Consider the following 27,278-nt stretch of genomic DNA (forward strand, 5'->3'; position numbering starts at 1 on the left):
TAACAGAGACAAACATTTTAAGTGTGTGTTCTTTAAATAAACAATAAATACAGATCTTTTTCATAAAGTTTGTTTTAAAATTATTGTTCAAACTCTTTGTATTTTAGTAAATCTTCTCCAAAATCAATGCAAATGAATCGTGCTGCCATCTTTGGAGTTCTTTTAGACTATATGTTTGTGGACGTTTATATGTTTGTGGCCAATCCTTTCGACAATGAGATCTCGGAAACTACAGGCTCTAGAAAGATTACGTTTTCACTGATCGATTGCCAATTTTGCGTAGATTGTCCAGTTCTAATTTTAAAAAAACATGGCCACTATTTCTTTATTACATTTTTACGGGTACACTGGAAGTATTGAAATTAAAAAAAAACTAAAGCATCATATCCTACGCACTATACATTCCAACACCACGTAGTTGTATATTGGGGTTATATATGTCTCAGGCGTCTGTTTCATGGCCAAATAATAATGAAAAAGGAAGGATAACCATTTCTCTAGTCTAAGATAAATCTTTATTTGAGTGTTTTGCCCAATGAACTGTTAAGGCAAAGGACAAAATGTTAATAAGTCCAAAAAGGTTTTGTTAAAAAAAAAAAAAAAAAAAGAATTATGTTAGTGAGTAACCTTGTAGTCTGTGTAGAAATGAGTGTTTTAGTAAAAGTTCGCAATTCGTTATGTTAGGATGCTCAGTTGGGTAACTTACTGTGGTAACCAGGACTCAATATAGATCTCGTCCTGAAAGCATGGTTTAATGAACGCCTTGATGAGCTGAGGTGTTTAGTTTTTTCTTTCTTGTTTAGTTTTGTTTAGATGTCCGCACGAAGTGGAATAATAAATACAACAAGCTGTATGAAGTTTCAGTTCCTTTTCTCAGTAAAGATGCAGCCACATCTTTATGAACACCATATATAACTGACATTATAATTAATTGTATATGTAATGTATTTGCTTATTACTAGAGCAACCCACATTATGCTTTATTTTTTGCTTAATTATGCTTTACTTTTTGCAAATTATGCTTTATTATGAGGGACGTCCTAGAAGGTATGGTGTCGGGAAAGAGAGGGAGGGGGCGAAGCAGATTAAAATTAATGGATGATATAAAAACAGAAAGATCATACGCGAAGACGAAGAGGTTAGCGGAGGACCGTGGAGCATGGAAGCTTCTCAGCTGCGGCAAGTGACCTGCCAATAAAGGCAGAATACCTATGATGATGATGATGATGCTTTATTGTTAATTTTAATCATTATTTTACATTAATCGTGTATAATGTATGATATTTACTATACATTAAATGTTCTAAATATCTTGATCTATTTATTAATATTTTATGCAACCAGTTTCTTTCATATTTAATGAAGTTTCTACTTAATGCAGTGTAAAAAGATATGCTTTACTCGAGTCAATTTTTTCTATCGCTTGTGTGCACTTTAGAACTGCATATATACAGAAAGGGAAAGTAGAAGATGCCACCAAAAAATACAAAAAGTGCTCAAGTTCAAGAGGTACACATAACAATATAGTGTGGAGTTCTTGTGCACTTTTTGTACATTTCGAATCATCATACGTAACTGCGCAGTTACACTGTAAAAAAATCGTTGTTATTTCAACGACATGCCTATGTGTTAAGAAGATTGTGTTAAAATATAACACAAACAAGTGGTTAGAACAACTCATTCTCCATTTGGAGTTGTGTGTCAAATGTCGGTAGTTGAAATGACACACAGCATGTGTGCTAAATTAACACAAGTGTAGAATCTTCGGTGTTGTTTTCTGCGTGATTGCCAAATATGTTGGGCATCTAATTATAAAGGCTTATGAATTGAAGCTACAGACAAACACAGTAGAAAGAAATACTTAAACAAATCCAGGTATACGCAAAATTTCAAAATGCAAACCGCGCGGTGTTTTCAATCGTTTTACATAATGTTTCTGAAGAAACCCTAACAGCACAAGATGTGCTAGGCATGTGCCATTTAGGTGTTCTAAATTCGTCTCTCTCATTTGATGTATTTATTGCTTCTTTTCAGGAGCGTCGTTTCAGATTTTGCTTGGGGGTGTGTGGCAAGACTCTTTGATATAAGTAAAATTTCGCGTATTTCACTGATTTACTACTATTTAATTCATAAAATCTATAGAAATCTCAAACTCAGGGGGACAATTGCCCCTCCCTGCCCCCCTAAATGACGCCCCTGCTTCTTTTTCTAAGCGATTGTGTACTAGAAGCAACAAACGCATCAGCTTTATTAGATGGCAACTGGCGCCGATCATTTGAAAGTGAATATGGAAGAACTATAAAATAAAGTAAATAGACAGTCGTCATTTTGTTTTAAAATTAGGTCTACATGGTGAGCAGATTTTATCTTATCCGAACGGTTATCGTCGAATAGGCCCTATACGCAGCTTAAAGGAGCACTCTGATTAGCCAAATTCAAAAGACCTAAACAATTTATCCCTCTACAAGCGACGTTTTCTTCATCGCCTCCGTGGCCAAGTCGGAAGAGCACGCGGCTAGTAATTGAAAGTTTGGAGGTTCGTGGCCCCCCTCCGCCACTAGAGTACATTTTTTATATTTGTTTAAAGTGTTTTTTTAGACTCAGCATAATGTAAACACATTACGCATATAGGCGATTTAACATATTTTGAGGGAGTAATTTTATGGTTCATTAACGCTTACGGCACGGTTCAATACCGGTTGTGTGTTAAAGACGTAACACACCCCCTGTGTTAAACGCCAACACCACGGGGTCTGTGTTGAACTAACACCGGATAGTGGTAGTCACGCTGGAACCATTGCCCTGTGTTAAAATTGAGCTGAATTAACACAACCATTTTCTACTGTGTACACTTACAAGAAAACCATTGTTCATTCATTGTCTTTGGAAAGTTTTCTTCTTTTGCTTTTTCTTTTCTCCACTTCAAAGTGTTACACCAAAAAGCTTACAGAAATAAAAATAAGCTTTTCATTGTTGCATTTTATGTTCTCAAAGATTTTGCATTGTAAATATTGGTTTTAAAAATATTAATACAACATGATAAACTTGAAGTTAAACAGGATTTTCCAAGAATTGTGCTATATATTTTAAATTATGCTTTATTTTCTAAAATTATGCTTTTAAAATTAATTTCTTCTGGACCCTTAGACAACCACAACCATGTTCAAGGTACCAACCATATGTGTAAATAGCTATTATGTTTTTGGGTTGCCCTACTTATTACGTACTGCATGCAAGAAGAAAGAAAACACCACTGTCATACATGAATTAGAAACCAACTGGAAGTATGCTCAAATCTTACAAACGGTGCGATATATTGAGAAAAAATAATAGAAAAAATCTCCCCTTTATGATACCCCCTTGCCTATTTTTTTAAAATTTATTTATTTATTTATTTATTTTTTATCAAGACGTCTTTCACTTGTGTCCGTAAAGGGACATGTAGGCCTACAGATGTTGCGAGGAATTACAAGGAGATTTATACTCATATGCGAATGATGCGCTGTGTAGAGAGCGCAGGTTCAGCTAGTAAATATATAAAATTCTAGATCAATAATAAGTTCAAGTTTGAATGTGTTTTAAGTCAGAAGACAGAAAAATCATAAATGATAGTTACTGAAGTTTATACTCTAGGTCTCCAAATTTACGAAGCAAAGTAACAATTAAATTCCAATGACATGTAAAATTCAAATTTGTCATTTCAAAGCCATTATTATTAAAACACTTGTTTCATTATTCTAAGGTTTCTGTTAATCTTTGATATTATTTTCATTGAATATAAAGAATACTTATGAAACTTAAAGTCAAAAAGTAACGCGTGATTACAAATATTAATTTAAAGAAAAAAAGTTATATTTTAAATTTTGCACTCATCAAGTATTTAGGAGTCCTAATCAGCAGGGGCGCCCGACGAAAATTTTCTAGGGGGGGCATCTCCATGGTTGCTATATTATGTGTGGTATTTCTGGTATTTAATATAGGAGCCTACGTGGTTTGTTATATTACGTATTTATTTTCGCGAGCCAGGGGGGCGCAGGGCTTCTTGCCCCTACCCCTTCGGGTGCTCATGCTAATCGGGAATGAGGGAAAATAAACGAAGAAATAAACAATAGAATCACAGCAAGAGGAACACCATATCATGCCTTAACAGTAACTCCATCAATAAGAAAGGGGTCGCGGTGGCTCAGTGGTACAGCGTTCACCTCTGGTACTAGGGGTTCCGAGTTCGATCCCAGCTCCTGCCAAGTGAACTTTGTGGTGGTCAAACACCGTGTGCGTTTGTTTCCTCGGGGTTCTCCCGATTCCTCCCGCTTTCTTCATTCCACCATTTCATTCATTTCTGACTATCACCGTCTTCTTTAGCCTAATCGGCATAACCGGGGGACGTAAAACTCAAAATTTCATTTAATTTTTCCATCAGTAAGAAAGAGATATCGAAATGAATACAGTTAACTGTCTACAAAACAACGTTAACATCTGAATGTGAGTTAACGGACACTGACAATCAAATATTACAGTAAGCTACAAGCAAGTGAAATGAAGTATTTTGTAAAAATAAGGGAAAAACAAAAAGTTCACGGCTAGAAATTAATCCATTAGAACATGATTAAAATAGAACCCTTAAAATAATAAATAGAAATGATACAACTACGATTATTCGGACACGTTTACCATATGGAAGATACCGAGAAAATGTGGCAGGCTAGACCAGATGGAAAGAGACGGAAAGGAAAATGCAGGCAAGCATAGGAAGAAATGGTGGGAGAAATTCTGAAGGGAAGAGAATTTGAAATGAATGAAGCAAAAATCCTGGCCAAAGATCGTGCCAAATGGGAAAGTTCTATGTTAAACCACCACATCTAATGGTGGAACAGGTCCGACTAAGTAAGTACTTACATAAGCATGACGGAAAGATTTGAAGAAAAAGTCTCAAATTGCGTTAAGAAGGTCACAATTTAGCTGAAGAGAAGAATATATAGGATTGTAGTCAGTAATGATGTATGGCTTAAAAACAACTTTTTTGAATATCATAAAGCTAATTAGAACAAGGATGATGGAAACAGAAATTCTATGTAAGTCGGAGATGCGAAGCTGTAAAGGGAAAAAGGATCAGAAATAAAGAGGAAAAGTATCAGAATTGAAAGAAAAGATAGATGAAATGAAGATGAAATGTTTCAGATTAACGTCCGACGATTATACCCTTTAAGCTAAGGAAGACGATTATTAAAGCCAGTAAATAATGATGGAACAATTGGTTGGATGAGAATATGAGAGATACCGGTACTTCGAGAAAACCAACAGACACGATTTTGTCTACCACAAACTTACTTGGACGAGATCGAACCAGGTACCCCCTGCACCAGAGGTAAGCGCTTCATCACTTAGCCATCGTGTCCCCCAAGGAAAGATGCAAAAAACATGCTTGTTATGAGAAGAGATTAAATCTGCGTGAGAAGAAAAATAATTATGATGAAAATGGAAGAAAAACTGAGAAAGACAATCTAGAAAGCCTGCTCAGTAGTAGAGCATTCACGTCTTGTGCATGGGATCTTTACAAAAAAAAAAAAAAAAAAAAATAGTTCCATCCCAGTTCACGCCGAGTGTACTTTGTGCTGGACAAACACTGTGGGTGAGGGTTTCTCGAGATTTCCTCTCACTTTCTTTATTCCATCATTTTCTTCATTTCTCATCATCACCGTCTCAGCCGACATAAGCGTGGGACGTAAATCTTAAAAGATTACATTTTTCTAGATAGCCTGGGAAATTGGAACGTACTTTGTATATACTAAGGGATGATGTGACCTTATCGATAAATATTGTTGTAGTATTCATCTTATTGCTGCAATAACTTATAGCTTTTACAATATAAAATTGAAATATGTAGTTACCAAGAATAATATTTTTCGTTTAAATCTTACTTAAATAAACGGACTTCAATAAATAAATACCGTCCCTTGGTTGACCTCCTTTTCCTGTAGAGTAGAAATTTGGAGGGAAGAGTGTAATAGTGCTAGAGTGCAGCATATATCCTAATAACACATATTACTGACTCTACAATTTATGATATTGCGAGTTTGTCAAGTAGATTGTTGATTACAAAACGTAATTTAATTTTAAAAAGTTAAATGTCCCAGTTATGAAGTTAAGAAACAAGAATATCAAAATCCATGTTATGGAGAGATCTCTGTACAAAGAATTATACAAATTCTAATTGCTGGTTAACTTCTGCAGATGGCGGCTCCGAAATACAAAATTTACGGAGAAATGTACAGGAACAGACAAAATGTTAGCATGACAATAACCAAAAAAAACATCTAATAAAGGCCATCAGAATGTGATTAGTTAGAAAGAAAAATAAGTTAAATTCTGGACTAAGTTATATGAGTTTGCGTATAGATTCGACATTAGGTAAACGTAGTTTTTCAAATCCACAAACTTTAATAAGTTTGTGGGGACGTGTATGTTGCAGTAACTGCTAATTTTGCGCAATAACACAATACAGATAAATATGTGTCTAGTGAAGAGCAAAGAAAGCATGAAAAAAGGAATATTTGTGATTAATTGTTAAGAAGGAACGATGAGAATGAAAAGAATAACTCTAGGTAAGGCATATTATAATAACAACAAGTAAATAATAATACAACGTTACAAACAAGCTCATGTGGGTCTAACTGAACCCGCCATCTACGGAACATTAACCTTAATTGCTTGCCATAAACCGTCTTAATATGCTTTTGATACTGGTAATAGTAATCTAGTGGAACTAACGTACAACTTACCATAAATGGCGTATGATGCCCTAAGGCCAAGAGTCGCAGTCCTAACCCGTGCAGAATATTAACAGTCCCTGCTACACCAGCGTATTTACCAAAAGCCACCACTCTGTTGCCGTGTTCATCTACCAACCGTTCATAATCTATTAAGCGGATATTCTGAAAATAAAGCAAAATATTCACATTTAAAAACAACCTACAAAATCATATAAAAACAATTTGAGAAGTATAACTAACGCTTCACAATGTACAGGGCGGTAAGGTAATAACCGACAAACTGAACGAGGCAATAGGAGACATGAAATTAAGAAACAGAGCTTAATGAACGTGGGTCAGAAACGCCACTGTTTTCCGCGAGAGACGCTGAAAAAACAGCGAAGGTGGTAATATAATATCGAATATCTTATGAACGCGGAAAGATATCGCTGTCGGGTCAAAATGCTACACAGAAACTAGTGGTGTCCATCCTCAAAGGGCAGAGTTACCCCAAATTTACCATTTCTTTCAAAACAGTAGTAGAATTTGTTGTGATAAAAGCAAGATAACGAACTCCGTTGTAGCTATGTCGTTATCCAAGTAGAAAGAAACCTTTCGGCCAGTTGGCGCGTGGCTTTCAGCTTTCTACGCTTACTTTCATACAATCTGCCTTTTGTTGTACTTGCAAGCGATATTTTAGATACCTCGCAGAGCGTCATAGCATTACTGGCCGTTGATTGGCTATTGACTTCCGTCAGCGTAAAACGCTGCTTCAAGCTTGAATAGAACACTCAATGCCAGGTTGGCCCCATGTAACTTCGTTACTGTAATCCAGTTTGCGGCATGCTTGTTCGCTTTCCAATCAAGCCGGATACAAGGTTGCCGACTTCCACTGCAAGCTTACAGCAAGCGGTTTGCAAGTTGTCTCTGCTAAGAGGGTGGTGTAGGCACCTTCTACGCGGGAGACTTGGGTCAATTCCCAGTGGGAGTTCATGTGGTTCGGAACCCACATTAAGGTATAGGACTATGTCTTATGTAGTTTCGGTGCTAAGAAGGACGCTAAACTACAAAGCAAGTAAGCAAAACTAAGATAATTTGCTTTGTAGAATAAATTATATTCAATTTTAAAAAGCATTATTATGACACCGCATAATTGAAGTTCGATTAATGAAAATTATGGCTCCACGCCGAAAAAGTAATGGGCGCAACCTGAGCCCAAAAACTCGCCTCTGGAGATCTCTGTAGAAAGTCACACCCGACAAATGCAATGATCTGCATATGTAAGCGGAGCGGTAGGCGCACAGCGGTGATCCCCACAGATGGAATATATGTATGGATTCTCCATCTGTCTATTTGAATCTGTAGAGATGTGGATTCTCCATATATGCTATTTTTAAATTTTTGCCACCAACGCGCTAGTGCATTACCTGTGTCTGAACTTGTACCACCTGTAATCACAAAGTTCAGTGCAGTAAGACAGCTAAGAGAAGAAGACGTACACCCTCCATTCCAAAAGAAACCGGAAGTTTTAAAAAAACAAAAAAGCAATGTACATTTTGGAACAAATCATTTTTATTAATCAATGTATTCCCCTTCTGCATCGATACACATATTTGCACACTCCAACAAGTTGTCAAACGACTTCTCCATGTCCTTTATTGGAATGGTCTTTAGGACGGCGGTCGTCGCCTTCTCAATGGCATCAATCGATGCGTGCCACTTTCCTTTCATCGCCAAATGCAGTTTCGGGAACAGATAGAAATCGCACGGAGCGAGATCTGGTGAATAGGGCGGATGATGCAACCGAATAATGTGATTTTTGACCAAAAATTCAGTTACAAGTCGCGAACGATGTGATGGTGTATTATCGTCCAAAAGAGTCCAACTGCCGATTTCGCGATATTCGGTCCGAATACGACGAATTCTTGCCAGCAAACGCTTCACGACGCCCAAGTAAAACTCTCCAGTGACTGTCTGGCCGGGCTGAACAAATTCTTTGTGGATAGTTCCTTTTGAATCGTAAAAACAAATCAGCATCACCTTAACTTTTGACTTCACCAAGCAACTTTTTTTTTGGGTGTTCCTTCATCCGGCGCTCTCCATTCAGCACTTTGCCGCTTTGTTTCGGGCTCATATTCAAAACACCACGTCTCGTCACCAGTTACAATCGATTTCAAGAAGTTTCGATCCTGCCGAGCACTTTTAACGATGTCTTTGCAATGCGCAATTCGATCAACTTTTTGGTCTTCGGTGAGTTTGTGTGGTACAAACCGCGAATTAACCTTCTTAAGGCCCAAAACTTCGGTCAAAATGCGGTATGCGGTTGTTTGAGGAATGCCTAATTCCATTTCAATAACTTTCACCGACGATTTTTTGTTATGTTTTATGAATTCACGCACTTTTTCGATGTTTTCTTCCGATAATCCGGTTCTGGGACGGCCTGATCTTTCGTCATCATCCAGCGTCTCTCTACCCGATTTGAATCGCCTGAACCACTCGTAAACTTGCGTACGGGATAGACATTCATCACCATATGCATTTTGTAGCATTTGGTGAGTTTCACTAAAAGTTTTACCCAGTTTAACACAAAACTCAATTGCAGCTCGTTGTTTGAAACTCATTTTCCGACCGATGTATACAACACACTGACAGTTGAAACGCAATAACTTTGTTGCCGTGCATCCAAATGTCATTACATTTATACCAGTTGTCAATGAGGGACTACGCCATCTACCGGTAAAATATTACAACAGATGGCACTAGTGGTACTATTTGTTTTCAAAAGTTCGGTTTCTTTTGGAATGGAGGGTGTATGTAGTACGATTGTTTGATGATCCTATCAGATCATTACTGCTCAAACAAACGAACATTCTTACTTCCAGAACCATAGCGCAGATTTGTCTTTATGTTCATACAAAGCAGACTCAAGGAAGACCACAGGGACTTCATATGAAGGTTCGAGCAGATGTGGGCACGGAAGTGTTATTACGAACTGCTCATAACCAGTTTCTCGGAGCAGGACTTCAATCAAGTAAGCACATCTCTAGTTCCACTTCCGCTTACCCCTGGAATCTGGTCTGGGGTGTCGTTCTCCTTTTGTACGTTGGAATGAAATATTCAGCAGTGCCTGGTACGTCCGAAAGGTTGTTCAAACCGCTTTGTTGCCGTCACTGTTCTTTTAGGATACTGCCCAACCACATACAGGGGGTGCATGGTTTACGATAGTCTTAACATACGACGTTTCGAGTTTACGGCGCTCATTTCCATAAAAGCTTAAACAATTGCGACTGGAGTGTTACGATATTCCTCGTTAGCATCGTACTTGCAGACTACGTGGGAAAACTAATTTCGTTGCGAGCGGCGGAAGAATACGTAGTAACACGATGTACGAGAGAGGGAGTTTGTGTTCCCAACTACGGGTTTTTGGACTTAAAGCCTAAATGTTCCGTGTGTGTTATATTGACAACATTTGGCCTTTAACACGCTTCCTAAAAGAAAGGCATGGCCCGATTATGATTTTATATGTGTTAGGATAGGTAAGTGACTTGCCTAGAGCGTGTTTTCTCTTACATTAAAGGTTGGGTTAAGTCATTGTCGCAGGAACGGAACTGTGTTGCAACCCTGGAAACCCTCTGTTTTGGCCTTGTTACTTAATGCACTCTGCAAGGTGTTTGATTTCCTCTTTAGGCGGCAGGATCACCAGAGTTTATCCATCAAACATGTACTGTATGTGACATTCATAGGAGTCAAATGAATTTTTGAAATCGCCTAAAAATATAGAAGGTTGAAATAAACTAGTCGCTATCCCATGCTACGGGTACGAACCCGATTCCTGATGAGTAACACAATGCGCTAACACGGGTACTAGATATATACTACAATTTAGCCATATTGTACTCTATTTATATTATACGCTAGCTATATTGACTGTACACTTCATCTTTACTAAATTGAAATATATCTTAAGAGGTTGCAATTTTTTGGGAGCAGTATATGTAACAACTAAAATGCTCATCACAAGAAAAGAACTGCGTCGAATTGCAGCGTACACTATAATCGAATACAAGTTTGACATTCAGGAATCCGGTAACCTTCGTACCTGAAAAATGCCGAGTTTTGGACGCTGTAGGTCACTTGTTGCAACTGAGAAGCTTCCGTGCTCCATGGTCTTCCGATAACCTCTTCGTCTTCATATACGATTTATTTATTTTAATATTGTCCCTTAATTTCAGTCTACTTCGCTCCCTAACTCTCTTTCCTGCGACCACACCCTCTTAAACGTCTCTCATTATACTAGGAATGCAATGGATGTACCCGATTGCAATGAAATGAGCTGAGCGAGCTTAAACTACGTAATCATTCCTGGCCATTATGCAATAATAAATGCCATTTTTAATTATTGACAAAAAAATCGCGTGAAAACTTTTTCCCCATGTTAAGTCTATGCAAGCGTTTTTCGGTGATTATTCCTCGATGGTACATCGGATTTTTTATTTCGACCTATGTTGTCACTCAGCACGACATACTCTATCAGCGTGCTAAGTTTGGTTGAGATCGGCCAAACGGTCTAGGAGGAAGCGTTTTTCGGTCATTATTCCTCGATGGTACATCGGATTTTTGATTTCGACCTATGTTGTCACTCAGCACGACATACTCTATCAACGTGCTAAGTTTGGTTGAGATCGGCCAAACGGTCTAGGAGGAGTTTGCGGACAACCAAACGGCTAACCCGAGTATAAGAGCTTCGCTTCGCTCAGCTCAACTATTCCTTCTTAGCCAATGTTCCAACCAGTTTCTTTTACTCTTCCTAATACTATCTAAAATTGTTCTTTTCTCCTCCACAATTTCTAACTCCCTCTCATTCGTTTTCAGCTAGACCCAGCGATTTCTCTCCATTCTTCTTTACACCCACACTTCAAAAACTTCCAGTCGTTTCTCATAATTTGTGTCCATGTCCATGTTTCTGACCCGTACAGCACAAAACTCCACACGAAGTACTTTCTGAGTCTTCTTCTCAACTCTGTTCAAGGTCCCACAAAATAGTATTTTCTTCATCCTAAAAGCTTCTTTTGCCATTCCTATCCTTGCTTTTATTTCACGATCACACTTCATATCATTACTAATAATACTACCCCGGTATCGTAAACTTGTCACGTGTTCTAATTTCTCCCCTTCTATATTTGATATCGACCCTTCGTTGCAATCACCATGGCTTTTGTCTTTTCAATATTTATTTTCATCCCATATTCTTTACAGCTCTTTTATTGATTTTCTCTTCAGATTCTGCAACAAGCACTATATCATCTGCAAACCGTATACACCCAACCATTCTACGTTCTACTGAAATGCCGTCTTCATTTTCTAGGCTCTTTTTCACTATTTATTCTAGATTCATATTAAATAATGTAGGCGAGAGACAACATTATACAGGGTGATTTTTTAAAAAACTCATGGATTTCATTTGGGTCTAGAATTTGTAACTGAAGTCCGATTTTCATGCGGTTTGTGACAAATGATCAAAGATGGGAGATGTATGAGATTATGTTTACTCAATGAAATTCACCCGGAGTAATTTCGACAACGCTTCAAGAAAAACAGCAAATATTCACCAGTTTTTCAACAAACCTTGGAATGAGGTTTTGGATTTTTGAATTTAAATTGCAGAATACAAATTAAGTGTTAATGGTAACACTCTTAAATCACATGTTGAAGAGCTATAGCCGGTTTCTTGCGACAAACGACGCAGAGATTTCTTGGGCGACCTAAGGAGTCGATAACTGACATCTTCCACAACATCCGCCTCCGGATCCGATGCTTCCCTATCTCACTCAGAAGCGATCCTATTTATTCCAACTTATTCACTAGCGACCATATTATGTTTCTCCCAGGGGCAGAGCGTCAGACAAATTTGTTTCTGAATGCCCTTTGCGAAGCAACAACAGATACCATCCTTCAAAAATTTTAACGATAAACCCATGTTGCTCGAAAGAGTACACTATTCTCACTGTGTTCTGATCATACTCACACAGTAGCAGAGACTGTACAGCAAAATTCCCAATACAACGGCCCAATTTCTTGTTTCTTATTGTCCTTGCCGAAGTTGTCATCTAACGAAGAAAACTCAAATCTCCGCACAACACTGCACCTCATTCCAATTGTAAAGTGCACTGGCGAATATTTGCTCTTTGTCTTGAGGCGTGGGCGATTTTACCCTGGATGAATTTAAATCAGTAAACATAGTTCCATAAATTTCCCATCCTTCCTCGATCATTTCCCACAAACCACATAAAAATCGGACTTCAGTTAGAAATTCTAAACCCAAATGAAATGCGTGAGTTTAAAAAAAATCACTCTGTATCTCTGCAGATATATAACAGAAAATGAAAACCTTTACTCTCCGTTAAAGAAAGAGAATTAAATAAAAGTTCTACAGACTTTTACTTCAACTGCTTTCGCTATACTGCAACTGGTATATAAAAATATGAGAGCGAATGAGCAGGAATGCCTATTAGCAGGTGGAAGAAAGCAAGTGATTATATATTACAGAGGATTAAAACATAAACGGCGCCCGCAGAAACTGTGCTCCGAAATTCATGCTGAAAATCAGAAGGAACCAGATGACCGACGGCTAAATTTGTGAATGTTAATCTGTATTGAACAGTAATGGTCAGTGGCGCCCCTTGAGGGAAGTCACAGAAGTAAAAACTACAATTTATTGTTAACGCAAGAAAACTTAAGTAATTTCTTAACTCCTTATACAGCAGTTAGGACTCTTATATATAAGTATACACTATGTGATCAAAAGTTTCCGGACACCTGGCTGAAAATGACTTACAAGTAAGTGGCACCCTCCATCGGTACTGCTGGAATTCAATATGGTGTTGGTCCACCCTTAGCCTTGATGACAGCTTCCACTCTCGCAGGCTTACTTTCAATCAGGTGCTGGAAGGTTTCTTGGGGAATGGCAGCCCGTTCTTCACGGAGTTCTGAACTGAGGAGAGGTATCGATGTAGGTCAGGGAGGCCTAGCACGAAGTCGGCGTTCCAAAACATCCCAAAGGTGTTCTGTAGGATTTAAGTCAGGACTCTGTACAGGCCAGTTCATTACAGGGATGTTATGGTTGTGTAACCACTCCGCCACAGGCCGTGCAGTATGAACAGGTGCTCGATCGTGTTGAAAGATGCAATCGTCATCCCCGAATTGCTCTTCAACGGTGGGAAACAAGAAGGTACTTAAACCATCAATGTAGGCCTGCGCTGTGAGGGTGCCACGCAAAAGAACAAGGGGTGCAAGCCCCTTCCAAAAAAAAAAAAAAAACAAGACCATACCATAACACCACCACCTCTGAATTTTACTGTTGGCACTACACACGCTGACAGATGACGTTCACCGGGCATTCGCCATACCCACACCCTGCCATCGGATCGCCACATTGTGTACCGTAATTCGTCACTCCACACAACGTTTTTCCACTGTTCAATTGTCCAATGTTTACGCTCCTTACACCAAATGAGGCGTCGTTTCGCATTTACCTGCGTGATGTGTGGCTTATGAGCAGCCGCTCGACCATGAAATCCAATTTTCTCACCTCACGCCTGTCATAGTACTTGGAGTGGATCCTGATTCAGTTTGGAATTCCTGTGTAATGATCTGGATAGATGTCTGCCTATTACACTTTACGACCCTCTTCAGGTGTCGGCGGTCTCTGTCAGTCAACAGAAGAGGTCGGCCTGTATGCTTTTGTGCTGTACATGTCCCTTCACGTTTCCACTTCACTATCACATCAGACACAGAGGACTTAGGGATATTTAGGAGTGTAGAAATTACGCGTACAGACTTCTGACACAAGTGACACCCAATCACCTGACCACGTTTAAAGTCCGTGAGTTCCGCGGAGCGCCCCATTCTGCTTTCTCACGATGTCTAATGACTGCTGAGGTCGCTGATAATGAGTACCTGACAGTAGGTGGCAGCACAATACTTTTGAACACACAGTATATAGCCATAATGTTTAGCAACAATAATTTAAACTCGCGTAGGAAAAACATTAAATCAACTACTAATAGTGTTGATGCCATCACTTTCTAAATCTTTTCCCATTTCTTCATTTTCTTTTCAAATCTGAAATTTGAACTAAACTTTTCAAATCTATATATGGATGGCAAAACATTGCACGTCACTTTTTTGTATTTTCTGAATTTTGTTCCCGGAGTTGGTTACACTGAGATCTACAGTGGGTGGGAGAAAATTAACTCACTACTGAAAATTGTTTATACCATTTTAATCATTTAACTAGAAAGCATTTTGTTTCTTATAGTGGTAGAATTGTTATGCATTCCTAAAATTCCATAAGCACTGCCATTATCCACCAATCTTCGTAAACGGTTGGGCATGTTTGCAACAGACTTCTGTAGATACTCCAGCGATACGTTTGTATAAACTTGGCGAATTCACTCCTCCAATTCATGAAGACCTTTTGATTTTGTGTGATAAACTTTCTCTTTCATTTCTCTCCAGAAGAAGAAGGCACAGGGATTTAGATAAGGACTCATTATTGGCCATTCAAGGGCGCCACGCTGAACCAATCAGCGCCCTGGAAAATGCATATAAAGTCACTCACGAACAGGACGTATGAAATGAGGAGAGGCCCCACCTTGCATAAAGACTTGGTCGTTGTAATTGTCCTACGTGGATACAATTACCGTGAACATAATTTTCAAGCATAGGAAGGTACCGTTCTGCATTCATTGTGTTCTCAATAACGTATGGACCTACAGGTTTCATGGATGCTGCACTACAATGTAACATTTGGGTGATATTGGCTTTTTTCAACAACCATCCTCGGATTCTCTCCTGCCAAATAATAACAATTGTGCCGATTAACAAACCCCACAACACGAAACATGGCTTCATCTGACTACAGAATATTATTGAAAAAATTGGACCAGTCTTCATATCAAGCAAGCATCATCTGCCCATACTCCAAACGATGATCACAGTCTTTCGGTGATAATTCCTGGTAGTAATGCAATTTCCATGGACAAAAATCCAACTTTTCTCTCGGAACAATTTGGATTATGCTTTAAGTTAGACTACTTTTGGGAGATGCCAGTCTCTGTGATTTCTGAGGACTTCGAGTGAACATTTCCTGAAGCACTTGCACATTTTTCTCTGTCCTAGATGTTGAGAAGCGATCGCGTCTGCTACAGAATCTGTGTCCATTAGCTTCGAATGGCAGTTCCTTATTATTTGCATCTACCGAGGCAGGAGGTCCTTTCATACTTCGCCACCATCTCTGCGCTTGTACCATGGACTGTCATACTTCGTAGCCGGATGATAACTGAGTCCGCTCACGCAAGGTAGCCGTTCCGCCATTGTCCGCCACTAATACCGGGAATGACATAAATCAAATATCATGTAATAAATTCTACCATCATTGTAAGGAACAAAATGCTTGTTGTTTTATGAAAATTGATTAAGTATATAAAAAAGTCATAAATAGTTTTCAATAAGGAATTAATTCCTGCTCTCCCTGTATATCTGACAAACGTTGATTTTAGAGTAAAGAATTACATACATATTAGGTATATATGCTTCGTAGTCAGTTCTTGGTATGTAAAATACGCCGTGAGCATAAAGTCCTGCTCTGATTATAAAAATTTATTACGGAATAACTGTTGGACAGAATAATGTAAATTCTGGTCTGTTACATAGGTAAGTATAACGAGTTTTTTTAAAGACCAATACCCAAGAGTGATGGAGTAAGTTACTTGGCGCGCGCGGTTTAGTTGGCGAAATGGCATTGAAGCAGGAGAAAGCGCAATGCGTGTTGTGGTATCACAGACATTACTCCACTGGACTTTTAAGTGGTCTAACGTAAGTGCTCTTAAAAAATTGTAATACTAACTTATCTAACTGACCAGTATTTACATTATTATGTCAAACGGTTCTTCTGTAATAATTATTTGTAATCAGGGCAAGACTTTATGCTCACTCTGTAGATTTAGTGTGACCAAGTACGGGAGCAAAAATCAGAACTTGGTCTAAAAATGGCATCATCTCTGCATACATCATATGGTTTTATCACTATCGCATACATTAATATTAACGTCCTTTAAATTGAACTCTAAAAATGGATTTACAAAAATTCTGCACTGACCTTTTCTAGGACAGCATCCAAGAGTGGCATATTAGCTTCTTGCGCCTTGATCGTATGCGAGAAGATACAATACGTTTTACCAGGGATCAATGCATCCACTGGAACCTGTTTTACTCCGAAGATCACACTCGCCTCTGAAATGTCTTCCTGGATGATGGCACCAGCATTGGAGAAGGCCTACCAAATAATACAAAGAACATAGTTAACACAAAGGACAGCTAGTTTTAAACTAAAGCTAAATACCTAGAGCTACGATTCGTGAAGGATTATCTATATCTAGCCAGATTTTTTCATTTGGATGATGTGTGGTTATCTGGGTTACTTGATCGAAGTTGATAATGTTTTTAGTTCAATTATCTCTCCAGTCAGAACCCTTAGCCAGAAACTTCATTTCGGAGAGGGCCCGACTGTTATTAAAAGTTAATATAAAAACTGCTATTTAATCTTCTATAGGTAATATTTTTCATTTGCACCTTAATTTCAGGGAGTCTGGAGTAGATTCGCAGCTAGAGTGTAGTCATGGGGCTTGAACCGTCTCTCCAATTGTCTGACGATGGTGGATTAACACTGAAAATACTGTCATTTTACCAGGCAGGGATACGCACGAGACGAGATGTGATATAATTTACCTGACAAAATTCGAGTCGAGACTGTAACGATTGCAAAATCGTTACATTTTGGTTCATAGTTTCATTGTGGAAAATTACTTTTTTTGTTTTCTTTTTTTTTAAAAATAAGAAGTTTATTGTTTTGTTTTTGAAGAATTATTTTGTTATGCGTTGTTGGATTGAAATGAGAGTACTTTCATTGTAAAGAGCATGAAAAAAGCTTTAAAATGATATATATATGTTTATATGTTAGCTTGGTTATTCTTGTAATACGGCAGAGAATCAATTCTTTTTTTTTTTTTTTTTAAATTACACAACCACTTCAGTTAGCGCAGGGGTCAGGAGTGACGTATGTAATGAGTTGGGCGCTGCGCAGTAGCGAGAGTCTTGCTCCTATATATGGCATTCTGATCCGCTGCGCCTCATAACTGTATTGTAGTTTATTGAGCCAACACGGGTTGGACTCAAGAATTAGACATCATTACTTCGCGCCGAAAATTGTTCTTTTTAGAAAACGTGGTCGAGAGTTCGTTATAGCTGTGCCTCGTTTAAACTTGTGAAGTGTGTCTTAATTACAACTGTGATTCTAAAACTCAGTGTTAAATTACTAAGAGTTCAGAAATATAAAATTAAATTGTGTTTAAATAAGTTCTGTAAGCTTAATCAGTTTAAAAGTGAAAAAGTTACTTGTGTTTCTAGTGTGTGAAGTTGTGTTAAAGGAAGACGTATCTTGCAAGTGAATGAAATTAATAAGGTCTAAATTTCCTCTTAATAATACTTCCGTAGTCAAAACCTTTTAAAAGCTAAAAACTACGTTAAATTCCTAACGCTGCTTTGTGAGAGACGGAACACGTGTATTACGTCATCGAGTCTAGTGCGTTTCTTGCTTTCGTTGTGCCACAGAAGGTCGAGTAAGAAATTTAACTGGGTAACTTTAAATGGGGGAAGAAAAATAAAACGTTAAATCAAGTATTAAAATTCCACTTTTTAAATTGCATACTCGCATAGTAACTAATATAAGAAGGATTTCCATAACTTCTTTTCATTCATTACTAAACTTTGTCGGTAATTAATGGTAATTAAAATTACTAATTACTTTTAATTTCGTTCTATTTAATTTTAAAATCTAAAACAGTCTCTAATAACGTGTTTAAAGTTTTGAAGAACTAAAGTAAAATATAAATTGGTATTTCCTGCTTTGGAAATAGGTTAACTAATTTACAGTGCTGTTAATGAAAACGTCACTAGTTACCTAGTTCAGTAATTAATTGCTGTTAAATGCATATACTTCTATTTTAGCTCTCTTGGATATCTCGGCTAGGTTTCAAACGTAAAATTGAAGTAAAACGAATAATTTTGATTAAATCTAGAACATGCTTTCCGACCGAATAAATTTTTTGCTTAATTTTTAAATGCTTGAAATATTCGCGTGCACTGTACTGTATGGAATTGTATTGTAAGGAACAGTCTCTAAACCCAAGAGGATCTGGAGTTGAGAAATGGTAACTACCTCTGCTATACTGTCACTATTATTTCCTGCTGTATTACGGTAAGTGTGAAGTAGTAATGCTAGTTAAAAGTATTGTAGTTAGTTAAATAGTTTTATAGTAGTAAAAGCACTGCGTACATTCCTTAACTAAGAATTACTGAGAGAATTAAAGAGATAAATAGTTCAAAGGTTAATTTTTAATAAATATACGAGGCTACTTCGAAAGTCACGATACCTTTTTGTTAAAGTTAGATTAAATTGATTGACGTGGTTGTTATCTTGCTGTTTATGAATTATAGAATTCAATTTAGCGTTTAACATTTAATGAATTGAGAGTTTTGATTGTGTTATCCTCATTCAAAATCTATTTATTGTAAATGATCTCTGCCTTGCAAAAAGTAACTGTAGTTGTTAGAGTAAAGGTTTTTCCATTAAAATTTTGAACACCTCCTTCGAAATTAAGAACCTAATAAGAATTTGTTTAATTGTTATAACTGCTCTGAAGGAATCTGAATTGCATTAAATATTTTAAATTAACACTTCTGGAATTTCATTAAATAAAATCTGTAATTCTAATCACCCACCTTCACTCAGTTTAGGGATTAAGATTGTGTGCTGGTGTGAATGGTACCTAGTTGTTATTTACTTGCTATAATAATACCTTTTTTACAGGATTTGTCCAATCAGGTGTGGTTAAGTCACTCGGGGTCACATTTAGTTTCCTTTTTAACTATTTCAGCTAATAGATGCAGGAAACATTCTGACCGCGATACCGAGAATTGTGACAAGACACAGCTCTTCCAATAGAGAAATATACATTTTTCGAGTTGAGACATAACTTTTACACAATATTTTCGATACTAGACAATTAGTTTTATTAAGAAAGTGTACAAATGTATGCCGAGCTACGAAGTTTTTTTTAGGGGGAGGTGTACAGACCCGGTGGACCCCGGTGTGGGAGAGCCTTGGCTTCACCACATCCCCAACCCCCCCATATATATATATATATATATATATATATATATATATATATATATATATATATATATATAGAGAGAGAGAGAGAGAGAGAGAGAGAGAGAGAGAGAGGTTGTTTAGCCTACGTTTAGCCGATTTTGTTCCTTCCCCCTTCCGGGCAGAATGGACTCACCCGACCTGGCTCGTGGCGTCCTGCAATGTTATGCAGTGGCTCTTCCTGGGAAAGGAGTTGTTTTACCGCGCGGACGACAATAACGCACAAAACAGGACCATTGTTGTGAGTGTTAAATTTGTTTCCAAATATGTGGGTTTCCGCTCTGTGACCAAAATGCCGCCCAAACTAAGCCGGTTTTGGGAAGGCTTTGTTGCGGCTCTTTATGACGCCCACTTTAGTGTTTCTGTCATTAGAAAACAGTGCAAGAAGAATGCTTGCAACATCAGTTTAAGTGGAATAAAAAAGTTATTAAAAAGTACAAGGGCAACGAAGCTCCACTATTTGGATCACCAACGAAGTTGCCTATTAAGAGGGAATGCACCAAGCCCACTTCCACCATACAGAGGAAACTTCGCAAAATGGCAATGCAATAAATTCCTCCAACACAAAGGTGTATGGCTAATCGTTTTGACGTGTCTTTGGGGGCTGTGAGCTGGACGTTACACCATCAACTCAAGCTGGAAAAAGTCATGAAATCTCGCGGCCATCTTCTCACGGATGCCCACTAAAAGGAACGAAAATGTAACGTCCGGAAGCTGTACGAACGGCATCTGGCAAAATAAATGTGGATGTACGTCGTAACGCTCAATGAAGCATGGATTTACTTTTCCGATTGCGGCAAACCGAGAACCATCATGTACCGAGAGAAAGGCGCCAAGAACTTTAGAAGGTGGGTCCGTGTCTCTAAAGAATCCTTCTCAAAAGGGTTCATGGTCGTTACTGGCTACTGTTACCGAGGTAAACTGAAGATTCGTAGGGTGGCGAAGAACTGCAAAATAAATTCGCAGTATTTTCAGGAGCAGCTGATCTACAAGCATGAGATTCCAACAATGTACGGAAATGACGCCAATCTGGTGCGCATTCACATGGACAATGCCTCATCACATACCTCACGATCGTCCCTAGCATTCTACAGGGAGATGGAGTAGGCAAGTGGTATACAGGTGATACCTTTCAATGAGGTACCTGTTAAATCTCCAGATGCAAGTCCTATGGACTATTGTAGATTTGGATTGCTGAAGCGTGCTTTGGGAAAATGGCGTGTGACAACTGTGGAAGGACTTTGGAAAGCTGTGCAAAGGGAATGGGACAGGATTCCCCTCCCAGTTCTTCAGAGAAGCCTATTACAGTGAAAATTACGCTGTCGAGCTATTGTTAGGAACCAAGGCAATCACATCGAGCACTTACGGATCTGGCGCCATGGATTCTTGTATATTTTTAGGTAAGTCGAAATTGGCCAAATGTAGACTGAACAACCTCTGTGTATATATATATGTTGGTCGTGCATTAATGACAGAAAATTTGGGAGGTGAATCTACAGATAAAAACAAGCAAAAAATGTCATATGAACATTGGGTGAATGCAGCTTCGTTTGGACGCTCGAAGCATCTGAAATGTCACCTTCCGAGGCGGCAATTTGCAATATTGCCAGAACGGAGAGAAATACGAATATCGGGTCAAAAAATATCAAAGGAAACCTCATCCGAAGAATCCAATTATGCATAAGTGATGGCGAAACAGTGGCGGCGCTAGAGGGAGGCACAAGGAAAGTGAATGAAACATGAAGAAAAGTGAACAATTTACACTAAAAATGTAGGAGTGGATGTTACTTGGAACATGCAGCAACAAATGTTAATGAACAAAGGCAACAATGGCTACTCTGTTGAGACATTATGGGACGCGGAATGTAGGAATACAGTATCTTTGTAACGGAAAAAAATAGGAATATCGGGTCAAAAAATATCAATGGAAAATCACTTATGCGTAAGTGATGGCGAAATTGTGGCGGCGCCAGAGGGGTGCACAAAGGAAGTGAATGAAACGGGTAGAAAAGTGAACAATTTATACTGAACAATTGTAGGAGGAGGTATTACTTGGAACATGCAGCAACAAATGTTAATGAACAAAGGCAACAATGTCTACGCTGTAGGGACACTATGGGAGGCGGAATGTAGGAATACAGTATCTGTATAACGGAGAGAAATAGGAATGTTGGGTCAAAATATATCAAAGGAACACCCATCCGAAGAATCCAATTATGCATAAGTGATGGCGAAGCCATGCTGGCCCAAGGGGCATAAAGAAAGTGAATGAAACACGGAGAAAAGTTCTAGCACAGATGTTGTTCTCGGATGAGTCATTCATACGTGATGGCATCACAAATGTCCACAATGACCATCGATGGAACCCAACAACCCGCATGCAATTGTAGAGACGAAGCATCATCAGCGTTTCCAATTCCATGTGTTGGCTGGTATTATTGATGACTACGTTGTGAAACAACACTTCTTACCACAGCGATTGAACGCAAGCAATATTGTATCTAAAGTTTCTAACCTAGGGCCTACCTATTCTACTTAAAGACGTGCCACTGAGGACACGACAGTGTATGTGGTTTATGCATGATGGCGTCCCTTCCCATTCATGTCCCACTATACGTGCATATCTGAACGAAAAATTTCCACGCAGGTAGATAGATCGTGGAAGCAAAGGAGTATGGCCCCCACGTTCACCCGATCTGAATACCCTAGACTTTTTCCTGTGGGGTTACGTGAAGAGTCTCGTGTATACACGGCCCGTGCATGGCATTGAAGATCTTCGCTAGCGTGTATGAGCTGCATTTGCCACACTACTTCAAACTCTAGCGTTATTGCCAAAAGTCAGAGAAACCTTACGCCATCGTGTAACTGTGTGTCTCGAAGAACAAGGACATATTGAATAACTTATTTAAGGCAGCATTATGTTGACCACGATAAGTACAATACCTCTTGTTTTTACAGTACACTGGGCCTCATCTTCCGTACGTGTTTTGTACAATTTGCACGTATCATCACTAAGAGTGTTTAACAGTTTCTTTGTAGCTCCCATGTGCCGCCACTGTTCCGCAGTACGTGCGCATAATTGGATTCATCGGATGGGGTTTCCTTTGATATCTTCTGACCCGAGATTCCTATTTATCTCCGTTACAAAGATACTTTATGCCTACATTCCGCCTCCCATAGTGTCCCTACAGCGTAGACATTGTTGCCTTTGTTCATTCACATATGTTGCTGATGTTCCACGTAATATCCGCTCCTACAGTTTGTCAGCGTAAGTTGTTCACTTTTCTCCGCGTTGTATTCACTTTGTTTGTGCCCTTGGCGCCGCCACTGTTTCGCCATCACTTATGCATAACTGAATTCTTTCGATGGGGTTTCCTTTGACATCTTTTGACCCGACATTCCTATTTCTTTCCGTTACAGAGATACTGTATTCCTACATTCCGCGTCCCATAATCTCAACAGAGTAGCCATTGTTGCCTTTGTTCATTAACATTTGTTGCTGCATGTTCCCCACTCCTACATTTTTTAGTATAAAATGTTCACTTTTCTCCATGTTTCATTCACTTTCCTTGTGCCTCCCTCTAGCGCCGCCACTGTTTCGCCATCACTTATGCATAACTGGATTCTTCGGATGAGATTTCCTTTGATATCTTTTGACCCGACATTCGTATTTCTCTCCGTTCTTGCGATATTGTAAATTGCCGCCTCGGAAGGTGACATTTCAGAAACCTCTAGCGTCCAAACGAAGCCGCATTCACTCAATGTTCATATGACATTTTTACTTGTTTTTACCTGTAGATTCATCTCCCGAATTTTCCGTCATTTATGCACCACCACCCTGTATATATATATATATATATATATATATATATATATATATATATATATATATATATATATATGTGTGTGTGTGTGTGTGTGTGTGTGTGTGTGGTTTTGGGAATGTAGTGAAGCCAATGGCTCACACACACCGGGGTCCACCGGGTCTGTACACCTCCCCCTAAAAAAAAAAAAAAAGAACTTGGTAGCTCGACATAAATTTGTACACTTTCTTAATAAAAGTACGGATGGCCAATTCCTGGATTTTTACTTTCTGGAATCCGGAAAGTAAATCGGAAAAATTCTGGAATTTTCTCCATTCTGGATTTTTTCTCAAATTGGGACTTTTTCGAATTCCGGAATTTTTACGAAATCTGGAAAGATAAATTTTCGATTCCAGAAAATAAATTTTCCGTAATCCGAATTCCAGAAAATTTTGGCCATCCGTAGCATGTAGCGATACCTATTAACGTCATTGTTTGCTGTTAGGGATTAGCCTGATGCATTTACCATTTCTCATTCTGCTCCCTATCTTTCTACAAGCAACATGACATATCTGTTAAGCAGGGTTATATAAAATTCCAGGATATTCGCGTTACTGGCAGACTGATATGTTTTTGTATTATAAATAGGACGGGGTCCATCCCTTATAGCTTCTTTTACTCCCTAGTTTTCCTTCCACCATACCTACCACGTTCCTCGGGTTGCTGTTCCTTTTAAATCTATGTCGCTCTTAGTTTTTCTTCTGCATTCATAAGATCCTGGATTACAATTCCAAGACCTGATGCTAGAATTGAATTATAAATCATACATCAAACGTTGTTAGAAGTATAAATTAAAATAAGTTTAATATAGAATAGGCTACTTATATGAAATGAAATTTTATGTCATCTAACTTACCTGCATTGGGTATGCTCTTCTGTTCGAAGGTTGCACAAGAACCTTGACACCCATTCGCACTAGTTTTCTCACATGCTGTGGTGCTAATGGAGCTCTTCTTTCCCACACAGACTGATCTTCTCGCCGGATCGCTATAACTTTTCCTGGAGGCTCACACTAAAGAAAGACACAAATTTTTAAAATAAGAACTTACAGAGTTACCTCACAAAAATTTATTCCTTCTGTATAAACCAAAGCGTAAAAAACTGCTAATGTAGTCAATAAATGCAATGTTATGTGATCTTCACAATATGAGGCACATCCACAAAATAAGTGTACTAGATTTTTGTAGGTTTCAAAAAATGTATTTAAAACAAAACTTTTACATGCTTACATCAGTTTCCCTGGTGGGCAGTTACTATCGCGAGAAGTTACGGCCCTGGCGCCATGTCAGGATAATGCGCATATCAGTCAAAATCGACGGTCTTCCATCCCTTTGCTCATCGAGTACACCACTATGGCCGTTTTTGAATTCACGACATGACTCAAACACACTCGTACGATTCATAATTCCTTTGCCGTGAATTGATTTGATCTCATTAAAAACTTCAGACGAAGATTTTCCGTTCACAACGAGATAATGGATAAGGCTGCGAATCTCGCACTTGGTGGCAGATTTTATCGACATCTTTCACGGACGTTACTGTGGCCACAGTTTTGCACGTACTGACGCGTGATTGATCTCGCTGGAAAGGGTAGGAACTAAGCTACACGGCAGTGTGACCAACATTAAAAAAAAAATCCTCTGTTCGCGAGGGCTCTAGTACACTTAGTTTGTGGATGTGCCTCGTGTTATAAAGAGTTTAGCTAAATTAATTCATTTTTAAATAAAGTGGAAGATCAGCGGTAATCACTCATAAGGACAAACTGATTACCTATTTTCTTTTCTCGTTTCTTCTTTTCTTAATAGAGGAAAGTGAAAAATCGTAGAATTACATGGCAACGGATATGAAATCATCAAAAATGGGAAATATTGGAAATCGAAGATTAAATACGTACAGAGTGGTCCAGAAGTGGGCGTACCCCCCTTTAGTTTCAACAGTATAGTGTTAGTTATGGTAAAATGTCTGTACGCAGTTACCTTGAAGTCTTAAGAGTTTTAAGAGTAATAAACATCGGTATGATCATCATCCATGTCGTAAAACAGCTGAATTCTGAGCCAAGTTTTCGCAGATGTTTTGCGGAGATACTCCGGAGTCACGAGGTGTAGGTGTGTTCCACAGCTGCTTATAATTCCTGCGTAGTGTGATATCAAGTGTTTTTTACTTGTTGCTTTATGAAACCCCAGAGAGCATTGTTTGGTGTCATCAGATCGGGACTTCTTGGAGGCGAGGCTAAGGGAGCTGGTGAAGATGCACAACCTCTTCCAATCCAGCGGCCAGGAAACGTCTCCGCAGAACATCTGCGAGAACTTGACGCAGAATTCAGCTGTGTTACGACATGGATGGTGATCATACCGATGTTTCTGACTCAAAACTCTTAAGACCAAGGTAACTGTGTACAGACATTCTATCATAACTAACACTATACTGTTGAAACCAAAAGGAGGGTATGCCCACTTCCAGACCACCCTGTATATACGGAGGAGATTCAACATTCATGTAGAGTTGGGTAATCCTCATAATCAGATTATACGAATTTAAAATGCCATGTCCGCTTCCCCTTCATCATGATGCTAATTTTAATGTAGAACGATCATTGAATCGTATAGCTATATCAACAAGAAGTTTACGAATGGTCAAAAAAAAAAAAAAAAATGGATCAAAAGAATGCGATCTTGGCCAATAACTAGCCTTTGGATCAGGGGCCACAAAATTTTTGAACGGCCCCTCAATCGAGTTTTCGTATTTTTCTACGAAATAAGCGCATCATTCTATTGTGATAGTTTGGGTTTGGGCAAGGGCACCCATGTTGTGGTTTCGAAGGAAGGACAAGTATGAGCAATGTTCCAAATATAGTTTCAGATTTTGTTGTAACTAATGTAAAATTCTATTAAGTTTTCGATATTCCCAAGTACAATTTCCTCTTAGGAAGGGGGCGAGCGCCCCACCTTGCCCCCCCCTGATGGGCACCCTTGGGTTTGGGTACACTTTATGTAGTTCTCCAGATATAAGGCCTACAAGAAAATTTTTGATTGATATAGATCTTTTGATTTAAAAAAATATTAAAAAATAAAACTTCTCCTCAGAAAAATGAACTTAACTGAGTTAATAAACCAGTCAAGAATATTGCTTTTTATACAGTTGGAAACCTGTTCGTTGTAAGACTCAACAGAATCGGTTGGAAATTCATTTTTAAATATATTGGGTATGGATGGGCAGGAGGATAGGCCAACAAATAGTTCGGGGGGAGGGGAGTATGTCTTTTCGGACTCAGATTTTTTACATACTAAAAGCAAACTAAAGGTCTTCTATCACAGCATTCATAACTCACGAAATGTAATACATATATATTACTATTAGTATTATTGTATATTCAGTATACTTAAGTTTTTATTGAAG

General features: G+C 38.5%; 1 protein-coding gene across 4 annotated transcripts in view; it reads right to left on the minus strand.

Moving 5' to 3' along the window:
- LKRSDH (lysine ketoglutarate reductase/saccharopine dehydrogenase) overlaps nt 1-27,278 on the minus strand; it is a 194,675-nt gene that overhangs the window by 110,227 nt on the left and 57,170 nt on the right. For all 4 annotated transcript variants that reach the window (XM_081766216.1, XM_081766219.1, XM_081766217.1 and 1 more), the window contains exons 4-6: nt 24,739-24,894; nt 16,909-17,085; nt 6,780-6,932 (exon numbers count right to left, since the gene is read on the minus strand). In XM_081766216.1, coding sequence (XP_081622342.1) covers nt 6,780-6,932; nt 16,909-17,085; nt 24,739-24,894 — 486 coding nt within the window. The remainder of the gene's footprint in view (nt 1-6,779; nt 6,933-16,908; nt 17,086-24,738; nt 24,895-27,278) is intronic.

This window comes from Thermobia domestica, chromosome 7 (assembly GCF_964235325.1).
Source record: "Thermobia domestica chromosome 7, izTheDome1.hap1.1, whole genome shotgun sequence".
NCBI lineage: Eukaryota > Metazoa > Arthropoda > Insecta > Zygentoma > Lepismatidae > Thermobia > Thermobia domestica.